Source organism: Schistocerca piceifrons, chromosome 3, assembly GCF_021461385.2.
Source record: "Schistocerca piceifrons isolate TAMUIC-IGC-003096 chromosome 3, iqSchPice1.1, whole genome shotgun sequence".
NCBI lineage: Eukaryota > Metazoa > Arthropoda > Insecta > Orthoptera > Acrididae > Schistocerca > Schistocerca piceifrons.
The window spans coordinates 878,021,154-878,042,724 of NC_060140.1; the positions used below are offsets into that span (position 1 = coordinate 878,021,154).

A 21,571-nucleotide genomic window follows, 5' to 3' on the forward strand; every position below is an offset into this window, starting at 1 on the left:
TTCCTCTACCTGTTGGTTTTTGGTTAATTCCCATGCTTCAACATTCTGTGATTACAGTGAGTCCTTAATCTGCTCTGCCCATTGATGCATTGCTTTGGCCTATGTTGCTAGAAGTTCGCCATTTTCCCCTTTACATAGTGTTATGTTTGGTTGAAAGCCCCTTCTTAGGTTATTGGCCTCTTTATAGAACTTCCTGCTTTCATGAGCATTACTCAGTAATTGAATATCCTGCATCTGTGTTTTGAAAAAGCTTACCTTCTTTGTTATTAGAATCTGCTTTTCTGCGTGCCTTTTTTCACTGTAGTCATCTACTAGCAGTCTTGTTCTTCTGGCTTGCATTTTTTTTTGTTTGCATTGTTCTTGTTGCCTCCTCACACTCTTCATCATACCTTTCATTGCTTTTGGTCTATTATCCCATACCAATCGCTTCGCTTCCTCTGCAGCATTCTGTGTTTCATATCTAATTTTATTACACTGTAAAATCCAGGATGGAATGTAACAATTTTATGAGAAGGAAAGTTGCTACTCACCATATAGCAGAGATGCTGAGTTGCAGATATGCACAACAAAGATTTTCACACTTAAAGCTTTCGGCCAATGGCCTGGTTTTCGGCCAATGGCCTTCTGTCAATCTGTTTTCCAAATTAATAGCTAATTGTTCAGCTTTTGATGAGTCCTTATTAACATCTGTGAAACTACAGCATTCGGTACACCAGAACCTTGCCTGATGTTTATTAATATATCAATAATTTGGTTCTTAGTATTGTTGTCTGGTGACACCCAAGTCATTTTATGTATATTCTTGTACTGTAAATGTGCTAGAAGCTGTTAAATGGTGCAAAATTTATAAGGTGCAGTCCATTGTTATTATTCTATATATGGAGGTTGCATTTACCAATGGTAGTGAAGAAGAAGAAGACGACGACTCACAAGTCAGTCCTGCCCTACCTTAGCATTCATATCTCCTATCACAATTTTATATCAATTTTTGGACACTATTGATAAACTTGTTGCAGTTCCTCATAGAAAGTATCCTCTTCCTCTGCTGTTCTCAGTAAGGGCAGGTGCATGTAGGAGGTTGTAGGTAAGAGTTTCCCTTTTATTCATACATAGCATGTCCTTGGATGTACTGCTTTAAATACTGTCACTAGTTGTTCAGTGCTTTGATTGGCTATAAATCCCACACCAAATATGTGTTCACTATTGTGGCTTTTGTAATACATAGTACACTGCTGTTTCTTGACGGTGTCATTGTCCAGTCCATCTTATCTTTTGCAAGGCCATGATATCCACCTTGTAGACTTTCACTATCCAGTTAGGCACCCAATGTGCATAATGTCTGTACATTCCACAATCCAGTTCTCAAATTTCTTTTTACTTTGCCTTAGGCTCCATCTGGCTATATTTCCTTGCACTTTTGTAATAAGACTTTTTTTCTGGGTATGGGTTATTAGCCCATAGCCAACCCCTATTCTTCAGAGGACTGTTTCTCCCACTTTCATTTGCCCTGATCCTGTTTCCCACTGGGGTTGGGATCTAATCTTCCACAAGGTTGCTCAGGTTCTTAGGGTTCACCAGCTTGGAGGTGAGAGATGGAGTTGTGTAGGTGAAACTAAGATACCTTGACTTGCTTAAAGTCATATTTTATGCATCATTACCCCATTTGAAACCCACAACATGACTTTCACCTTGAGCATTATTTCATATATGGGAGAATGGGAGAGAGAGGAAAAAATGTGCTTCAAACACCACAAGGAACCATAGGTCACTGGTACATGGTTCAGAGAAGGTAGAAATATATTACTTACAAAATAACTTTGTATGGTAAAATATTGTAATGATCAAGTTGTCAACTTGCTAGTTTGGTAGTTAGTGTTACTTGACGTCCAAGATTCTTATTATAAACTGTAAATGAGCAGGACTGCCAACATATTCAATGTCTGCAGTATATCACTCCTACCACACACAGTTCATGTAAACTTCATTATCAGTGTCACCTCCTCAGTGGAACTGCCCTGTCACCCACCCTTGTACTCTTTGTGTACCCATTACCCGTCTTCTTCAGCATTGCCCTCCCCCCTCCTGTGAAATCACTCCCAACTAACCCCTCCATAAGCCATTCTTCAACACCACATCACTCAGCAGACTCCCCAACTTCTCCCCTGACAGAGTATTCAGTATCACCCTTTGACATAACTATTTCAGCATTCTACACATACTATTTTAATTAGTATCCTAAAGTCATAAAAAGGTGGAAATATTGAATCTACCAGGGCCACCCGTCTCTTTTGCTCCATTCCTCAGTGATGACACACACTTCTTATTCACCTGATCTCGACTTCGTTAATCCTCAGCTTTTTCCAGTGATCAAAAGTGCTTTCCATGGGTGCCGGTTTTCCAGTGAGATCTATCTCATCAGCTCTTTTCCATTGGATGAAATAGGATACTAACACAGGTGCCATGAAGGCACAGTGGATATTGTACAAATGGTATTCATGTACAGGGGATTTATACTGGAAATTAGCAATGGATTAAATTTATTGGTATAGTGGTTTGTCAGAATAAATTAGCTGACTTCTGAAACATGGAAACACCTCATATGTCAACATAAAGTGAATAATGCTATCCTCCAGAGCAAATATTTGGATCACTACATAGCCTGCTGTGCGTATTAGAATTCCTCTTTCAAAGTCCAGCAACTGAGTTGTTTTAACAGTTCGACTGCCATGATGCCACTGCTGGCGACAGTAGAGCCTTACGCCTCATGCTGTGTGCCCATTGACAGCCACAGAAGAGCCTTACACTTGACACCATTTTTTTTTAAAAAAAAAAAAAAAAAAAAAAAAAAAAAAAACCTCTGCAGAGCAGGATGTAGTTTTGATTCTCTTCAGAATCAAGGGGGATTTATTATTCCTGATTGATAAACTGGTGTTGCTCTTGCTTAAAATTAGACTGTATTTATCTTACTTTTGTATAAGTAGTTCAAACAGCGTAGCCAGAAAAAGTAAACAACAATTACAGACACACAAATATGGACAGAAGTAGGTTGCACAACAAACATAGTTCTTTATGGAAAAAGTATATTTTTTATGTGAAGGGAACTATTATGGAGTTTGCTACTTTTCCTTTTAAAGCAACACATCATAGTTGAAGACCTGAGATTGCTGGATGGCAATTGTGATGCCTTTTCCTTAGATTTTTAATTTATACATAGCAGCATGTTATTCATAGAGGAAAAACCAAACTAGAACACAACACTCGGTACTACAAATACAGTCCATCAAAGCAAAATAAAAATCCCATGCCAAAAACTCCAGAAGGCTGTGGCATTTGGTACAGCTTTTAATTTTGATGCTGTATGTTTTCGTTATGAAATATTGCTATGTTCAGTAATTTTACCTTCATCTCTTGCAATGAGTTGCTGATGTGAAAAAAACTAAGTTCTGCTCAGTCTCAAATGAATTGTGACATTCTCTTCCTCCTTTATTTGATCTTGCAGAGCGTGCATATATGTTGTTCACTTTGAATGGTGATGAAACTTCTATTTGTGAGTCATCCTATTGCCCTACTGAGCAAAAATTCAAAGCGTGTTTTTGTTCTACATGAGCTACGTAACCCTGGTGAAAGAAAAATCCCTTCTCAAAGTGCTGTTCTTTACAAGAAAAGTATTGGAAAAGTCTCCAGATATTTTAAGATATGCAGTTTTTATTTTGATATGTAGAACTATATGCCAGTAGCGATTTTATATATTTTTCCGTATATTGTAATCATGAACAACATGCTGGAGAGAGTAATTTAGTATCGATTCAGTGTGTATGCTGTCATCTTTATGAACTAAAAATATAATTGACAATATTTTGACTAGATCACCACCACATTTCTAAAATTGAACTATGTTCATTGTTTGTGTGGTGGTGCTCCTGGCAGTTTAAATTGGCAACAAAGCAGGATAATTTTGTTTTTTCAGTATAAATTGGTTAATATTGGTCCTCGGCAAGAAGTGCTCTCTGCTGGTAGCTTTGATCATTCGTGAGGTTTAGTGTATGTCATTGTTTAAATAGTTTGTTTGGGTTTGTTAGGGTTTGTTACTGCTTACTGTTTTTCTCTCCAAGATAATAATTGTACTATTATGTAACAACACAAAGCTCTTGTGCTTTGTTGCTGTAGTTGCGTGCTGCCACAAATTTGAATGTTTGACATCTTTCTTATTCAAGATTAGATTTACATGCAGTATCTGAATATACAGGCAAATGGTGCTACAAACAACTGGGATGTGTTCAAGAAACCTGCACCAAGAGTGACAACTGTACGTGGGCCCGGTGGGGCGAAGAGACGAGGTTGTCGATGTGGAAATGCAACAGCGACTCCAGGCAAGCTGACTTGCTGTGGGCAGCGATGCCCATGTTATGTCGAGAGTAAGGCATGCGTCGAATGTCGGTGCCGTGGCTGTCGTAACCCTCACAGACCAGGAGGCAAAAAGGTGAGGATCATCCGTATCTGAAGCTAAATCTGTAGGTGCTATTCTTGTAATACTGTGTGGTGTAAAAGTGGAAATTAGAAGTAGAAAGAGAACTAATAATATTTTGTCAAGGAAGAGCTTGAAGCGAAGCAGCATCAGAGTAACACCACAAACCACAAAATAGTTGGAGGAGTTCAAATTTTGTCAACCACTTCTAGTGGAAGAAAGAGAGAGATGTATTGAGAAAAGATGACTTGTAAAAGGAAATATTATTCAGGAAATTCTCCAAATATTACAGGCTACAAGAGGTGAGCAGAACAGGGTGAAATGTACATGAGTAGTAGAATTGCAACAAATGCAATATGGAAACATGATAACATGGAAATGATTGAAAAATGCATGAAGGGAAAGGTACAGAAATTAAAGAAAAAATACAAAAAAATGTCAGAGAGGAGAAATAGGGAGGGGGTAAGCTTAAGGTGGGATGGTGTAAAGTAGAGGAAAGGTCTTAAGGAGATATTAGAAGGGAGAATGGATGGTTGAGAGAAAAAGACAAAACCTAACCAGTTGTCGGTGGTGACAGCTGGCTGGAGTGGCCGAGCGGTTCTAGACGCTTCAGTCTGGAACCGCATGGCAGCTACGGTCGCAGGTTCAAATCCTTCCTCGGGCATGGATGTGTGTGTTGTCCTTATGTTAGTTAGGTTTAAGTAGTTCCAAATTCGAGGGGACTGATGACCTCAGATGTTAAGTCCCGTAGTGCTCAGAGCCAGTTTTTTGTTGGTGACATGAACAGCTGGTGCTGGCAAATATTTAAACACTAAATCTTTGAGAAGGAATCCAAGTCATCTGCGTGGTAAAGTCATTTTTCTTGTCCTCGCAGCAAGCATTGTGAGGTCAGAGTGAAAAAGACCCTCTGGGTTTATTCGTTCTTCCCATCAACTTTGTCATCTTGCCTACACAAATATTGTTGCCAAAATAATGGAAAACACACACACATACCAGTACACAGCATCTGTTTGAGGCAGTAATACTGCATGTTTTTGCTCTTTTAATTGGTGCATGAAATTAGTATGTTGTGTAACTGATAAGATATAGGTGTAATAAAATAGATCACTCTGACTTAAGTAAGGGCAGTAATTGGAACAATTGTGTCAAAGCCTGCTACTGTGTTAGTTTTATTGACAGCACAAGGTAATAGGAAAAATGCAACCATGAAAGACTGGGTGCGTTTACTAAGTCCCACTGCGAGCTTCTCTGAACCACAATTTCAAAATCATCATGGATTCTTAGCAATTTTGCTTCAGACCAAAAAAATCAAGAAAACTTTTTTTTAACTTTTTGTAACTTAAATTTTGTTGGTTATTTTAGCCTGCAGTTATAAGCAACACAGTTCCTAACTCTTTTAAGAAATTTGATTTTCTTGGTATTTGACATGTCAAGTACAAAATTATTTCTACAGTATTAAGAAAACCCTGTTGTGGTCTTTAGCATGAGGACTGGGTTAATGCATCTATATATGCTAATCTATCTTTGGCAAGCCTCTCTATTCTGAGTAAACATTGCAGCCTTCATCTATTTGAACCTGCTTACTGTATTCAAGCCTTGATCTGTCTTCATTCATACACTATTTATACCTATTTAATCTTAAGCTTCCTCCTGTAGCCCCACATTTCAAAACCTTCTATTCTCTTCTTATCTGAATTGCTTGTTGACCTCATTTCACTTACATACAAGGCCACACTCCATGTAATTACCTTCAGAAAAGACCACTTAAATTTATATTTGATGCTAAAAAATTTGTTTTCAGAATTGGTTTTTCTTGCTATTGCCAGTCTATATTTTACACACTCTCTAATTCAGCCATTATTGGTTATTTTTCTGCCTAAATAGCAAAACTCATCTGCTGCTTTTAGTGTCTCATCTGATAATCTAATTTTCTCAGCAACAACTTATTTAATTTGACTAAGTTCCACAGTCCTTGTTTTACTTTTGTTGCTCTTTATCTTATATTTTCAAGACACTGTCCATTCCATTCATCTGTTCTCCCAAGTCCTTTGCTATTTCTAAAAGAATTATAAAATCATCAGAAAACCTCAAAGTGTGAATGTCTTCTCCATGAACTTTTATTCCCTTTCCAAATTTCCCCCTGGTTACCTTCACAGTATGCACATTGTACAGATTTAATAACATCAGTGTTAGGCAAGAACCCTGTGTCCCTCCCTTCCCAGCTACTGCTTTCCTTTCATGTCCTACATTTATACCTGAAATCTAGTTTCTGTACAAGGCTGCAGATAACAGCTTGTTTCTTGTATGTTATCGACAAGATGTTATTTTCTTTCCCCATTAAAAAAAATCGCTCTGGTGCATAGCCCACGTAGTAATACTGTGAAAAAATCTCAATAAACCGACTTCCTACAGAGTCTTTAATTTAACACCAACACTTGCCAGCTGTCGATTTGTTTGAGAGCCTATTCTGTGTAACTTATTTATGTTTTGTTTCACAGATTCATTCATGGCATCAACTCTGTCAACTACATCATCCAATTGGGCCTATGTATTGCCAGACTCAAGCTCTGACTCTCTCAATTGGACTCTGATGTTGGGAGATCTGATTGTAGTTTGTAGTTTTTTTAACTCTATGAGATCACAAAGCTCTTTAAATATATATTCATTATCATATTGTACAGAAAATCATTATTTTCTTACAGCATCCATATCAAATTGTAAATCTGTTTTCACCTCAGTTATCCTGTTCTCTAGCTTTTCCGCTTTTTGGTTGCTGGAGTATCAACTTACTCACAGAAATCTACCCTAAAAGATATGTTCAAAGAAACAGTTTCGTCTTCATCTGCAGTAATTTTCTTGATTATGGAACTGTTTGTCCCACTTTAAGTATTTGACAAACCTCCATTATCTATCTTTAATTGACCAAGGATGGACATAATATGATTTAAAACATCAGAAAGTTTTGTTGGTAGAGGAGTGCTGTGTCACCTAAACATATAACACACTCTCCCAGTTCGCCACTAGCCACAGGATTCACTTTTACCTCAACAGTAGCTATTGTAGCATGTATGTTCCCACTGAAGAAATACTTGATTTTTAAAAAATTAACAGTTACTTATCTTGTATATATCCTGGGTGATACATGATGTCAACAGCTTTGAAATATGAGCACGCAAACATTCTGTGAAGGCAGAAGTCGATTTGTGATATTCGCAGCATTTGCTCTATGAGAGTTTTGACGTAATTTGGTAAGTGCTGAAAGCTTTTTATTGTTGAATACCTCACTCCTTCCTGTACCACACTAAGACTGATTGATGGAGAGAGTAAGTTTATCTGCTTCTGTTATTATACAGTGAAGGAAAAAAAGATTGTAATACCAAAAAACAATTAATGTAAAGTCATTAAATTTCAAGAATACATTTGTCTAGATAATTTATGTAAGTGATTAACATTGCAAAATCACACGTTAATGTAAGTGTGACATAAGCCATTGCAAATGTAAAATGCTGATGCATTAATAACTGGTGTAATTGCCAGAATGTTGAATACTTGCATGCATTTTGTTGCACAATTGCCAGATGTCAGTTTGTGTGATGGAGTTCCATGCCTATTTGACTTGGTTGATCAATACAGGGACAATTAATGCTATTTGTGGATGACACTGGAGTTATTTTCTGATAATGTCCCTTATGTTCTTGATTGGAGACAGATTTGATGATCTAGCAGGCCAAGGCAACATGTCAACGCACTATAGAGCATGTTCGGTTACAATAGTGGTATGTGGATGAGGTCTATATTGGGGGAAAACACCCCTTGGAATGCTGTTCATGAATGGCGACACAGCAGGTTGAATCATCAGACTGACATATACGTTTGAAGTCAGGGTGCCTGGTGTAACCATGAGAATGCTCTTGCTGTCAAATAAAATTGCACTCCAGACCATAACTCCAGGCATACATCCATGTGTCTATCATCCAAACAGATTGGTTGCAGGCCCTCAGCTGCCTCCTCCTAACCAAAACACAGCCATCACTGGTACTGAAGCAGAACCAGCTTTCATCAGAAAACACAACAGACCTTACCCTGCCCTCCAATGAGCTCTGGCTGAACATCACTGAATCGCAAATGGTGATGATTTGGGGTCAGTGGAATCCACGCTGAAGGGCATCTACCTCTGAGCTGTCCTTGAAGTAAGCAATTTGTAATAGTTCGTTGTTTAACTGTGGAGCCAATTACTGCTCAAATTGCTGCTGCAGATGCAGTACGATGTGCCAGAGCCATATGCTGAACACGGGTGTTTTCCCTCTTGGCAGTGCCATGTGACCGTCCAGAGCCCAGTCTTGATGCAGCCGTACAGCCTCATGAATGCCGCTGCCAGCTATCACATACTGTGACTACATTCCTGCCAAGTCTTCCTGCAGTATTGTAGAAGAAACATCCGGCTTCTCTTAGCCCTATTACACAATCTCGTTCAAACTCAATGGGGTATTGCACCTTGAAGGCATTCTTGATTAACATCATTTCACCACATCCAATCTCAAAGGTAACTAACACTCATGATTGTTACAGTGTTTATTTAAACCAGACGTGATTTGCATCCTCATAGTGGCGCTACTAGTGCCACTCTAAGGCAACTGGCAAGAAATTTGAACAGACATCGTGTTTCAGATGTAGAAACATGCCTACCAACTTTTGTTTATGTTGCACAACTGCTTAGTGTTGTAATTTTTTTTCTATCAGTGTATTTATTATTGTTACTATTGTTTTTGAACTGAGGGGAGAAAATATACTTGTGGGACTATTATCAGTATACCCAGTTCTTTAAAGACTTGTCTACAAAAAGTTCTGGAGTGAATGCCACATATTATCTCTGTTCCACGTTTCTGTGGAAAAAAGAAAAAAAGCGCGCGCGCGCGCGCGCGCGCGCGCGCGCGCGCGCACACACACACACACACACACACACACACACACACACACACACACACACACACATTGTTTTTCAATGAAGTTTGCCCAGAATATACGGTGTGTGACAGTTGTGAATCAATAGAGGAAAAGTAAGTAAAATTGAAACCCTTTTTTCTCCTAAGTCTGTTGCTGTTCATAATGCAGAAGTTCAGTGTTTAGACATTTAAAAAGCACTGTAACATGTGTCTTTCAGTTCATGGTCTTATCGATATAAACTCCAAAATGTTTATGATATTCCATTTCATTCCTCAACAGCAGCATATCAGAGGACACTACAATATTTCATTTTGTTGTAAATTGGGGAAAAGCATAAAGAGGTTGCATTGTTTACTGCAACCTACATCCTTCTGAATCTGCTTAATGTACTCATCCCTTGATCTTACTCTATGATTTTTATCCCCCACACTTCCCTGCAGTACTAAATTGGTGATCCCTTGGTGTCCCTGAATGTGTCCTACCAACCAATCCCTTCTACTAGTCAGGTTGTGTGACAAATTCCTCCTCTCCCCAATTCTATTCAGTACCTCCTCATTAGTTATGTGATCTACCAATCTAATTGTCAGCATTCTTCTATAGCACCACATTTAGAAAACATCTATTCTCTTGTTGTTTAAACTATTTATTGTCCATGTTTCACTTCCATACATGGCTACACTCCATACAAATACTTTCAGAGAAGACTTCCTGACTCTTAAATCTATACTTGATGTTAACAAATTTTTCTTCTTCAGAAACGCTTTTCTTGCCATAGCCAGTCTACTTCTTATATCCTCTCTACTTCGGCCATCATCAGTTGTTTTGCTCCCCAAATAGCAAAACTCATCTACTACTTTGTCTCATTTCCTAATCTAATTCCCTCAGTATCATCCGATTTAATTCAGCTACATTCCATTATCCTCATTTTGCTTTTGTTGATGTTCGTGTTATGTCCTCCTTTCAAGACACTGTCCATTCTGTTCAACTGCTTTTGCAAGTCCTTTGCTGTGTCTGACAGAATTACAATGTTGTCGGCAAGCCTCAAAGTTTTTATTTCTTCTCTATGGATTTTAACTTCTACTCCAAATTTTTCTTTTGTTTCCTTTACTGCTTGCTCAGTATACAGATTGAATAACATTGGGAATAGGCTGCAATCCCTTCTCAACCACTGCTTCCCTTTCATGCCCTTTGACTCTTATAACTGCCATCTGGTTTCTATTTGAGTTGTAAATGGTAATTCACTCACTGTTTTGTGTCCCCTGGTACCTTTAGAATTTCAAAGAGAGTATTCCAGTCAACATTATCAAAAGCTTTCTGTAAGTCTGTAAATCCTATGAACATAGTTTGCCTTTCCTTAACCTATACTCTATGAGAAGTCATAAAGTCAGTATTGCCTTGCATGTTCCTACATTTCTCCTGAATCCAAACTGATCTTCTGTGGGGTCAGTTTCTGCCAGTTCTTCCATTCTTTTGTAAAGAATTCGTGTTTGTATTTTGCAACCATAACTTAATTAAACTGATAGCTCGGTAATTTCCACACCTGTCAGCAACTGCTTTTTTTTTTTTTTTTTTTTTTTTTTTTTTTTTTTTTTTTTTTTTTTTTTTTTTAATTGGAATTATTATATTCTTTTTGAAATATGATGCTATTTCACCTGTTTCTCACATCTTGCTCACCAGGTGGAAGAGTTTTGTCATGGCTGGCTCTCCCAAGGTTATCAGTGTTCTAATGAAATTTTGCCTACACAGGGGGCCTTTGTTTTGGCTTAGGGCCTTCAGTGATCTGTCTGATTCTTCACGCAGTATCATATCTCCTATCTCATCTACATCCTCTTTCATTTCTATAATACTTCCCTCAAGTACATCTCCCTCTATATTGTCCTTCCACCTTTCAGCTTTCCCTTCTTTGCTTCGTACTGGTTTTCCATTTGAGCTCTTGATATTCATAAAGATGATTCTCTTTTCTCCAAAGGTCTCTTTAATTTTTTTTCCTGTAGGCAATATCTAACTTTCCCCTAATGAAACATGCTTCTAAATCCTTACATTTGTCCTCTAGCCATACCTGCTCAGCCATTTTGCACTTCCTGTCAGTATCATTTTTTAGACATTTGCATTCCCTGTCACCTGTTTCATTTACTGCATTTTTATATGTTCTCCTTTCATCAATTAAATTCAATATCTCTTGTGTTACCAAGGATTTCTGCCAGGCCTTGTCTTTTCACATATTTGATCCTGTACTACCTTCACTATTTCATCTCTCAAAGCTACCCATTCTTATTCTATTGTATTCCTTTCCCTGTTCTTGTCAATTGTTCCCTAATGCTCCCTCTGAAACTCTTAACAAGCTCTGGTTCTTTCAGTTTATCCAGGTCCCATCTCCTGTCCTACTTTTTCCTTCCTTCCTACTTCCTACTTTTTGCTGTTTACTTAGCTTTAATCTACAATTCATAATCAATAAATTGTGTCCAGAGTCCACATCTGCCCCTTGAAATGTCCTACAATTTAAAATCTGGTTCCAAAATCTCTGTCCTACCATTATATAATCAATCTGAAACCTTCCACTGTCTCCAGGTCTCTTCCATGTATACAACCTTTCATGATTCTTAAACCAAGTCTTACCGATGATTAAATTATGCTTTGTGCAAAATTGTACCAGGCGGCTTCCTCTTTCATTGCTTTCCCCCAGTCTGTGTTGAGCTACTGTTTTTCCTTCTCTTTCTTTTCCTACTATCGAATTCTAGTCCCTCATGACTATTAAATTTTCATCTCTCTTAACTATCTGAATAATATCTTTTATCTCATCATACATTTCTTCAATCTCTTTATCACCTGTGGAGCTAGTTGGCATATAAACTTGTACTACTGTGGTGAATGTGGGCTTCGTGCCTGTCTTGGCTACGTAATGCATTCACTATGCTATTCATAATGTTGTTGTTGTTGTTGTTGTTGTTGTTGTGGTCTTCAGTCCTGAGACTGGTTTGATGCAGCTTTCCATGCTACCCTATCCTGTGCAAGCTTCTTCACCTCCCAGTACTTACTGCAACCTACATCCTTCTGAATCTGCTTAGTGTATTCATCTCTTGGTCTCCCTCTACGATTTTTACCCTCCACATTGCCCTCCAGTGCTAAATTTGTGATCCCCTGATGCCTCAGAACAAGTCCTATTAACCGGTCCCTTCTTTGTGTCAAGTTGTGCCACATACTCCTCTTCTCCTCAATTCTAGTCAATACTTCATCATTAGTTATGTGATCTACCCATCTAATCTTCAGCATTCTTCTGTAGCACCACATTTCAAAAGCTTCTATTCTCTTCTTGTCCAAACTATTTATCGTCCATGTTTCACTCCCATACATGGCTGCACTCCATACAAATACTTTCAGAAACGACTTCCTGACACTTAAATCTATACTCGATGTTAACAAATTTCTCTTCTTCAGAAATGCTTTCCTTGCCATTGCCAGTCTACATTTTATATCTTCTCTACTTCGACCATCATCAGTTATTTTGCTCCCCAAATAGCAAAACTCCTTTACTACTTTAAGTGTCTCATTTCCTAATCTAATTCCCTCAGCATCACCCGACTTAATTCGACCACATTCCATTATCCTCGTTTTGCTTTTGTTGATGTTCATCGTATATCCTCCTTTCAAGACACTGTCCATTCCGTTCAACTGCTCTTCCAAGTCCTTTGCTGTCTCTGATAGAATTACGATGTCATCGGCGAACCTCAAAGTTTTTATTTCTTCTCCATGGATTTTAATACCTACTCTGAATTTTTCTTTTGTTTCCCTTACTGCTTGCTCAATATACGGATTGAATAACATCGGGGAGAGGCTACAACCTTGTCTCACTCCCTTCCCAACCATTCATAATAGCTTATCCAAATTCCTATTTCCTTATTTATTATTAAACCTATTCCTGCATTGCCCCTACTTAATTTTGTGTTTATAGCACTGTATACACCTGATGAGAAGTCCTGTTCCTCCTGGTGCTGAACTTCACTAACCCCCATTATATCTAACTTTAACCTACCAATTTCCCTTTTTAAATTATCTAACCTACCTAGGGGAACTGACATTCCACACTCTGATCCATAGAACACCAGTTTTGTTTCTCCTGATAATGACATCCTCCTGAGTAGTCCCCACCTGGAGACCCGAATGGGGGACTATTTTACCCAAGAGGATGCCATCATCATTTAACCACACAGTAGAGCTGCATTCCAATGTGAAAAATTACAGCTGTAGTTTCCCCTTGCTTTCAGCCATTCACAGTACCAATACAGCAAGGCTATTTTGGTTGGTGTTACAAGGTCATATCAGTCAGTAATCCAGATTGTTGCTCCTACAACTACTGAAAAGGCTGCTTCCCCCTTCAGATACCATACGTTTATCTGGCCTCTCAACAGATACCCCTTTGTTGTGGTTGCACCTATAGTATGGCTATCTGCCTCCCCACCAACAGCAAGATACATGTTTCCTGAGGGGTGGGGGATGAGGTTATATACAAATCAATGTCTGTTTCCTCATTTCTTCTTTTATAAGTGTTAACAAGAGTCACTAATACAGCTAACAATTACAAGTGTGCATAAAACCAATAAACCAGTGTGACAGACAGTTTAGAAATGTTTACTAAACAGTGATGTGTACGTAATGGTTAGGCAACAAATGATGCTGCAGAAATGCATCATACTAATAATTATTTGGATAAAAATGTGACTGAAGCTGAAAAAGTGTTATTTTATGATAGTATTGACTACCTTTATATCCGGTGAAGACAATGAGTGCATCCCTACAGACTGACAGTTCAAGTGAATGTCACAAAAATCTTTATTAATTGGTGACACCACCACCATGACCACCACCACTTTGATTTCTTCAGGTAGCGTTTTTGTTCTGATTGTTCTCACAGTCGTACTGACTGTTGTTCTGTTTATTCTCACCAATATTTTCAAGAACTGTATGAGACATGCTAGCTTACTATTCTGCATCTGTTCTTTAGAAATATATTGGAAAACAGTAAGACTGTGAACGTAATCAGAATTTAATACCTATGGTACCTTCCAACGAATGTTTTGAAAAGCAGCAGGCACCATGGTGTTTCCTTCCACTCACACACACTGAAAGGGTGTGTCCATCTCAGGGGTCTAGTGTGCTCTTTGCGAGTTGCTGACATCAGTCATTAAGTCCAAGCAAGCTGAGAAGTGAATTTTGATTTTCCTCTGCAGTGAACTACTTTAGGGATAATGAAGATACTGAGAGAACTTATTGATGGCCCAAGTAATAAAAGCTACTCTCACTCCATTATTCAAGATTCCTTCCACACCTTTGAGAGTTGAAATACTTCTTGTGTGACATCTTATTTTCAGGGAGTCTAATCTTGGTCTGGACACATTCTTTTGCCAAATTTCTTGTTACTGCGCTGGGAGATACAGCTAGGGAATGTGGAGATGATTTGATTTTGAAATGTTTACTTCTTCAGAAGCAAAAAGCTGTTTATTTGTAACCATACAATGGCACTGTGTCGTCATTGAAACATTGTGGAAGACTGCTGAGTTACACACAAAGTAGGTGCTGCTGGTTGTCCCATAGGTTGGTTAGCACTGTTTGTGTCATTTAATGCTATAACCTGCAACTTGTCTAATATAAGCCATTTTCTGTTGAAGTTCTTCTCATACTTTTCAGTTTCTGTGGTTTGTCTATATATTCTTGCATAGTGATCATTAGATGTATATGAAACATCAGAATCAAATTGATGGTCACCTGGTACTGGCATGTGAGTTGCTACCACCAGTTTATCTACAGGGTGTTTCAGAAATGACCGGTATATTTGAAACGGCAATAAAAACTAAACGAGCAGCGATAGAAATACACCGTTTGTTGCAATATGCTTGGGACAACAGTTCATTTTCAGGCAGACAAACTTTCGAAATTACAGTAGTTACAATTTTCAACAACAGATGGCGCTGCGGTCTGGGAAACTCTATAGTACGATATTTTCCACATATCCACCATGCGTAGCAATAATATGGTGTAGTCTCTGAATGAAATTACCCGAAACCTTTGACAACGTGTCTGGCGGAATGGCTTCACATGCAGATGAGATGTACTGCTTCAGCTGTTCAATTGTTTCTGGATTCTGGCGGTACACCTGGTCTTTCAAGTGTCCCCACGGAAAGAAGTCACAGGGGTTCATGTCTGGCGAATAGGGAGGCCAATCCACGCCACCTCCTGTATGTTCCGGATAGCCCAAAGCAATCACACGATCATCGAAATATTCATTCAGGAAATTAAAGACGTCGGCCGTGCGATGTGGCCGGGCACCATCTTGCATAAACCACGAGGTGTTCGCAGTGTCGTCTAAGGCAGTTTGTACCGCCACAAATTCACGAAGAATGTCCAGATAGCGTGATGCAGTAATCGTTTCGGATCTGAAAAATGGGCCAGTGATTCCTTTGGAAGAAATGGCGGCCCAGACCAGTACTTTTTGAGGATGCAGGGACGATGGGACTGCAACATGGGGCTTTTCGGTTCCCCATATGCACCAGTTCTGTTTATTGACGAAGCCGTCCAGGTAAAAATAAGCTTCGTCAGTAAACCAAATGCTGCCCACATGCATATCGCCGTCATCAATCCTGTGCACTATATCATTAGCGAATGTCTCTCGTGCAGCAATGGTAGCGGCGCTGAGGGGTTGCCGCGTTTGAATTTTGTATGGATAGAGGTGTAAACTCTGGCGCATGAGACGATACGTGGACGTTGGCGTCATTTGGACCGCAGCTGCAACACGGCGAACGGAAACCCGAGGCCGCTGTTGGATCACCTGCTGCACTAGCTGCGCGTTGCCCTCTGTGGTTGCCGTACGCGGGCGCCCTACCTTTCCAGCACGTTCATCCGTCACGTTCCCAGTCCGTTGAAATTTTTCAAACAGATCCTTTATTGTATCGCTTTTCGGTCCTTTGGTTACATTAAACCTCCGTTGAAAACTTCGTCTTGTTGCAACAACACTGTATTCTAGGCGGTGGAATTCCAACACCAGAAAAATCCTCTGTTCTAAGGAATAAACCATGTTGTCTACAGCACACTTGCACATTGTGAACAGCACACGCTTACAGCAGAAAGACGACGTACAGAATGGCGCACCCACAGACTGCGTTGTCTTCTATATCTTTCACATCACTTGCAGCGCCATCTGTTGTTGAAAATTGTAACTACTGTAATTTCGAAAGTTTGTCCGCCTGAAAATGTACTGTTGTCCCAAGCATATTGCAACAAACGGTGTATTTCTATCGCTGCTCGTTTAGTTTTTATTGCCGTTTCAAATATACCAGTCATTTTTGAAACGCCCTGTATCTTGACTAGAAAACAGTTTTTCATGTATTCTTGAAGTTAGGTGTTAGCAGTTCCAGTACACACCTAGACTGCACTTGTAGAGGATATTGTACTCACCGGTCTTGGCTGCAATCAGTGAGTGGTTTCACCAACTTAACTCTCACTCTTCCTCTCTCTCTGTCACCCCCTCCCCCCTACATCCTCTTCCTCCACACTTTCCCTTCCTGCTCAACCACTATTTCCCTCCCTTCCCCCCCCCCCCTCCCCCATTCCTTCTCTCCCTGTTCCACCACTATTTCCTTTCCACTTCCCTCATTCTTCCTTCACCTTGCCTTTCCCTCTCTCACTATTCCCTTTCATCTTATCCTCTCTCTTCTTCCCTCTTCCACCCATACTCTCGCTACCTTAAATGCCATTCCATCTTCCCACACTCTCTTACCACCTCTTCTCCTACTCTCATTCCCACCATCCCCATGTCTCACTCCTTCTCCTCCCCTCCATCTCCCCCCACTCCCTCTCCCACCATTTCCTTCTCCCCACTTCCCTTCCCCCCACTTCCTCTTCTTCATCACTCCCTCTCTCCTGTCACTCTCCCTCTTGCTCTCTTCTGAGTACTCTTCACTTTCTCCCTCCCTCTCCCATCCACTATCCTGTGTCACTCTCCTCCTCTACCCTCTCACTTCTGTCCATTCTGTCAATACCCTCTACCCTCCCATTTTCTTCCTGCTCTCTCACTACCACTCCTTCTTTCTGTCCCCACCATCTCCTCTCACCACCCTCCACCCCACCCCCTTCTTACCCTCACCAACTTGACCCCCTCCCACACACACGCACTACCTCCTGTCTTCACCACACTATCTTCCTCCCACTTTCTTCTCCCCCCCCCCCCCCCCACAAACACACACACACTCTGCCTCTGTCTTCCACCAAGCAAGGTGGTACAGTGGTTAGCACACTGGACTCACATTTGTGAGGATGATGGTCCAAACCTGCATCTGGCCATCCAGATTTTGGTTCTCTCTCTCCCCCCCCCCCCCTCTCTCTCTCTCTCTCTCTCTCTCTCTCTCTCTCTCTCTCTGAATAAGTTATATGTCCTCCTTGTTACAGAAACTCATTTTCTCATTCTTCCTTGTTGGCAGCTTTGAGAAATTCCATGTATTTGCTGCTCGTGGCCGTGCGGTTCTAGGCGCTGCAGTCTGGAACTGCGAGACCGCTACGGTCGCAGGTTTGAATCCTGCCTCGGGCATGGATGTGTGTGATGTCCTTAGGTTAGTTAGATTTAACTAGTTCTAAGTTCTAGGGGACAAGTTGAGTCCCATAGTGCTCAGAGCCATTTGCTGCTCCAATAAACACCTATTCCAGCATAGGTTTCTTGACCTGAATTTTATCAGAACAAATCTGTTTTCTGCCTGTATGATTATGCATTGCATTTCAGCTCAGTTCAGTTGGAACATTGTTCTTTGTCACTGACCTTTTCATATGTTCACTTACCCCGCTACAGACATTGTTGAAAGAATAGTGAATTAAGATATGTATTCCAATGACCACTTTCAAACCTGGGAAAACTTTCCAGGCAGAGTAGTCCTTTAAAGGAAACTAGTGAAATGAATGCTCAGTAGAAAAAAAAATAGAGACCCTACTCTGTCTATTAGTTGTACATAAACATATACACAGTGTCCAGGAATAGCTTGATCTTATAACTTGTTAGCTAGATCCATCTTGTCTCTGATTCATTCACATCGAAAACTTAAAGACGTCTTATGAAGTAACCTTCACCTTTTGTTCTGAGAAGTCCTTTTCACGTGTGTGGTAATGCAAAGATTCAAGTCCAAACAATTGTAAGAAAATGTTTTGGGTGGCAATTGCAAAAGCCTTTTGAGTAATTATACGTATTTTTTATGTCACACAAACAGGCCCAGGTGATTGCAAGCAGTTACAAGCCGCCTCTTCCAATTGGTTCTATTTCCTGCTATCTACAGCAGGTCCTCATTAATTCGATCTCTCTTATTTGGTTTGCCTAGTGGTCTTCTTCCCCAAAGAGCAGAATCCATGGATTTCGAAGGTCATTGATGTTTATCTATCTGGAATATGTCTTCCCATAAAAGCCATTTGGTTCTCACAACACCTACAATATTTGACATGTTGTAGATGGTGTCCAGCTCACAGTTATGCCGGATCCTCCATTCCCCAGTGATTTCATCTGGTACTGGACCATAGATCTTCTGTAAGTCTTTTTTCCATGTACTACAACTTTCACAACCATATGGCCGTACAGGTTAGTTCAGTGTCCTGTACAGCTGTAGTTCAAATTCCTTGACAGATGGCTCGATTTAAAAAGCTGACTCAGACTGAAGTGTGATCAGTTTGCGACGTGGGCCCTCGCTTTTTATTTCTGCCTCACAAGATACATGCTCCATAAAGATTACCTCCTAATATTTAAAATTATGAACCCTTTTGAAAAACCAGGTGAGGTGGTGCAGTGGTGAGCACATCATACTCCCATTCAGGATTATGACAGTTCAAATCCACCTCTGGCCATCCAGATTAAGTTTTTCCATGAGTTTTCGAAATCGCTCCAGGAAAATGCCAGAATGGTTCCTTTGAAAGGGCATGGCCAGTTTTCTTCCACATTCTTGAAAAATTTGGAGCTTGTGATCTGTCTCTAATGACCTTAATATCAATGGGATATTAAACCCTGCTCTTCTTTTTCTTTTGAAGAAACAATTTCTGACTACAAGTGGCTGGAGCAGCAAGAGTTCTGTTCATCAACAGATAGTTGGTCTTTGCTGTTGTTGCTGCCTCTATACTGTTGCTCATCTGCGTCAGTTCTTCCTTAGATCTGGACAACAGGGACATGTCATTGACAAACGTAAGATATGTGGCTTTCTCACCTGCTAGCTTGATCCCTTCCTAATTCTGGTGGAAAGCTTCTGTCATTAGCGTTTTGAGCCCCATGTTGAACAGTATCAGTTACACACCATCTCCTTGTCTCAATACTATGTTTATGTTAAAGCTGTCTTTGTCTTGGTTCATGAGCTTCACTTTGCCTTTATAAATAGTGAGACAAACGCGAAGTAGATTGATGAGTTTCCTGAGTATTCCAAATTCAGTTAGGCAATCCGTCAGGCTCTCCTAGTGCATACACATATGCCTTCTTAAAATCTATGGAGAGTACTTCATGCTCTTCACCATATTCCCACATGTTTCTGAGCTGTTGTACAACATAGATGTTGTCTACAAGCAGCTGGATTCTATCTAGTACACAGTTTGACAAGATTTTATAGCAGATGTTCAGGAGAGTGATTCCTCCATAGTGGGCACAGTCCATTTTGTCACCTTTCTTTTGTATAGGACAGATGACTGTAGTCTTCCAATTTTCTGGAATCTCCTGTACGGTCCAGATCCTCCTTATTAGTTGGTGAATTCTCTTGTTGAGTCTCTGCCCTCCAGCTTGAATGACTTCCACTGGGATTACATCTTCTTCTGCACTTTTGTTTTAAACTTCATCCAGCGTAGGTGGTGAAAAATGAAAATCTACAATGTCAGGAGGTTGGAATTTGAGCAGATCTTTAGGCTCATCGCAGTTGAGGAGCTGTCTGAATTATGTTTCCGTCTCTGAGCAATATTGAATTCATTACTAAGTATGGCCCCAGTATTATCCTTAACAAACTTTTGTTGGCTGTGGTATAGCTTCTTAAAGAAGTTAACTTTCTTGTTGAACCTCCATTATCATCCCTCCAGTGCATCGTGGAGTAACTGGTCTGATGATGATCTCACACAGATTGAAACTGGTCACCTTTTAAAACAAAAATAAATTATTTTAACAGTAAAGACTTTATTTTAATTTAAATATTTAATTTGAAAAATCGTGATTGATGATTTATAAGGTCTCTGTATTATCATATTTTTTCTTTGTTTTCATTTAAATTAATTTGTTCTGTATTTTTGTTTGTAAGAGCACTAAAATGAGCTCTGACACATATTACCTGCTTCCGCATTGAAACCTTTATTTGTGTAATGTTTTCACAGGTGCGCCCAGTGATACCTGAGCTGCAGAGCTTGCAGCTGGCCCTGGAAGAGAGTAACTGTGACAACAGCGCTGCTGTGCAGGTGGTGTATGCAGATGATCTCCAGTCTTCGCTGCTGGTTCCCGATGTGAGACATACGGCTGACTGTTCGCCAGATGACACAAGTGACATCGAAGTGGATGTTTAATATGTGGTCTTAAGTTTTGGTCATCCTGATTTCAGGATTGACATTTTCTGTGCTGTGGCCCATTGTCATATTTCTGTAACGTGGCATATCTTTTTGTACAGTGCAAGACTATAGATTGCAGAAAAATCCAGCAGAAGAGTGTTCTTTACGTATGGCATTAAATTTCTGTGTCATGATTCCATTCCAAGACTTTGGTTTTACTGTAAACTATTGGCTTAATATACTCTTTAGGTAGCTGCATCAGCAGGTGTTTTGTAATTATTTAACATATTATTCCTAGTGTGACCTTTAATCTTTCTTGCCTTTTGTTGTGTGCAGATGAGATACTTTGCAGTTGACAAGTACTATTAAAATTGTAAAGTACAAAATTTATTCATTGTTATGCGTAGATCATCTTTGTCATTTCTTGAAATATATGTATATCAGTAAAGGGAATTATTTTGAATTAATCCCATTACCCATATTGTGAAATAACCTTATCAAGTATCTGTATCACCCATGGATACAGTTTTTGGGTCAAAAGACCCGCTAATCATCCATTGGACCAGGTGCTTTTTTAATGAAGTAAAGATGTGAACTGAATTTGGTTTGAATATGTTAATTACAAAAACGGCCTTG

General features: G+C 39.7%; 1 protein-coding gene across 1 annotated transcript in view; it reads left to right on the plus strand.

Annotated features, from left to right (window-relative positions):
* LOC124789853 (E3 ubiquitin-protein ligase MSL2) overlaps positions 1-21,323 on the plus strand; it is a 36,496-nt gene extending 15,173 nt beyond the window's left edge. Inside the window, exons 2-3 of the mRNA XM_047257366.1 lie at positions 4,247-4,480; positions 20,768-21,323. Of these exons, the coding sequence (XP_047113322.1) occupies positions 4,247-4,480; positions 20,768-20,953 (420 nt within the window). The 3' untranslated portion in view covers positions 20,954-21,323. The remainder of the gene's footprint in view (positions 1-4,246; positions 4,481-20,767) is intronic.
* Positions 21,324-21,571: the final 248 nt, after the last annotated feature.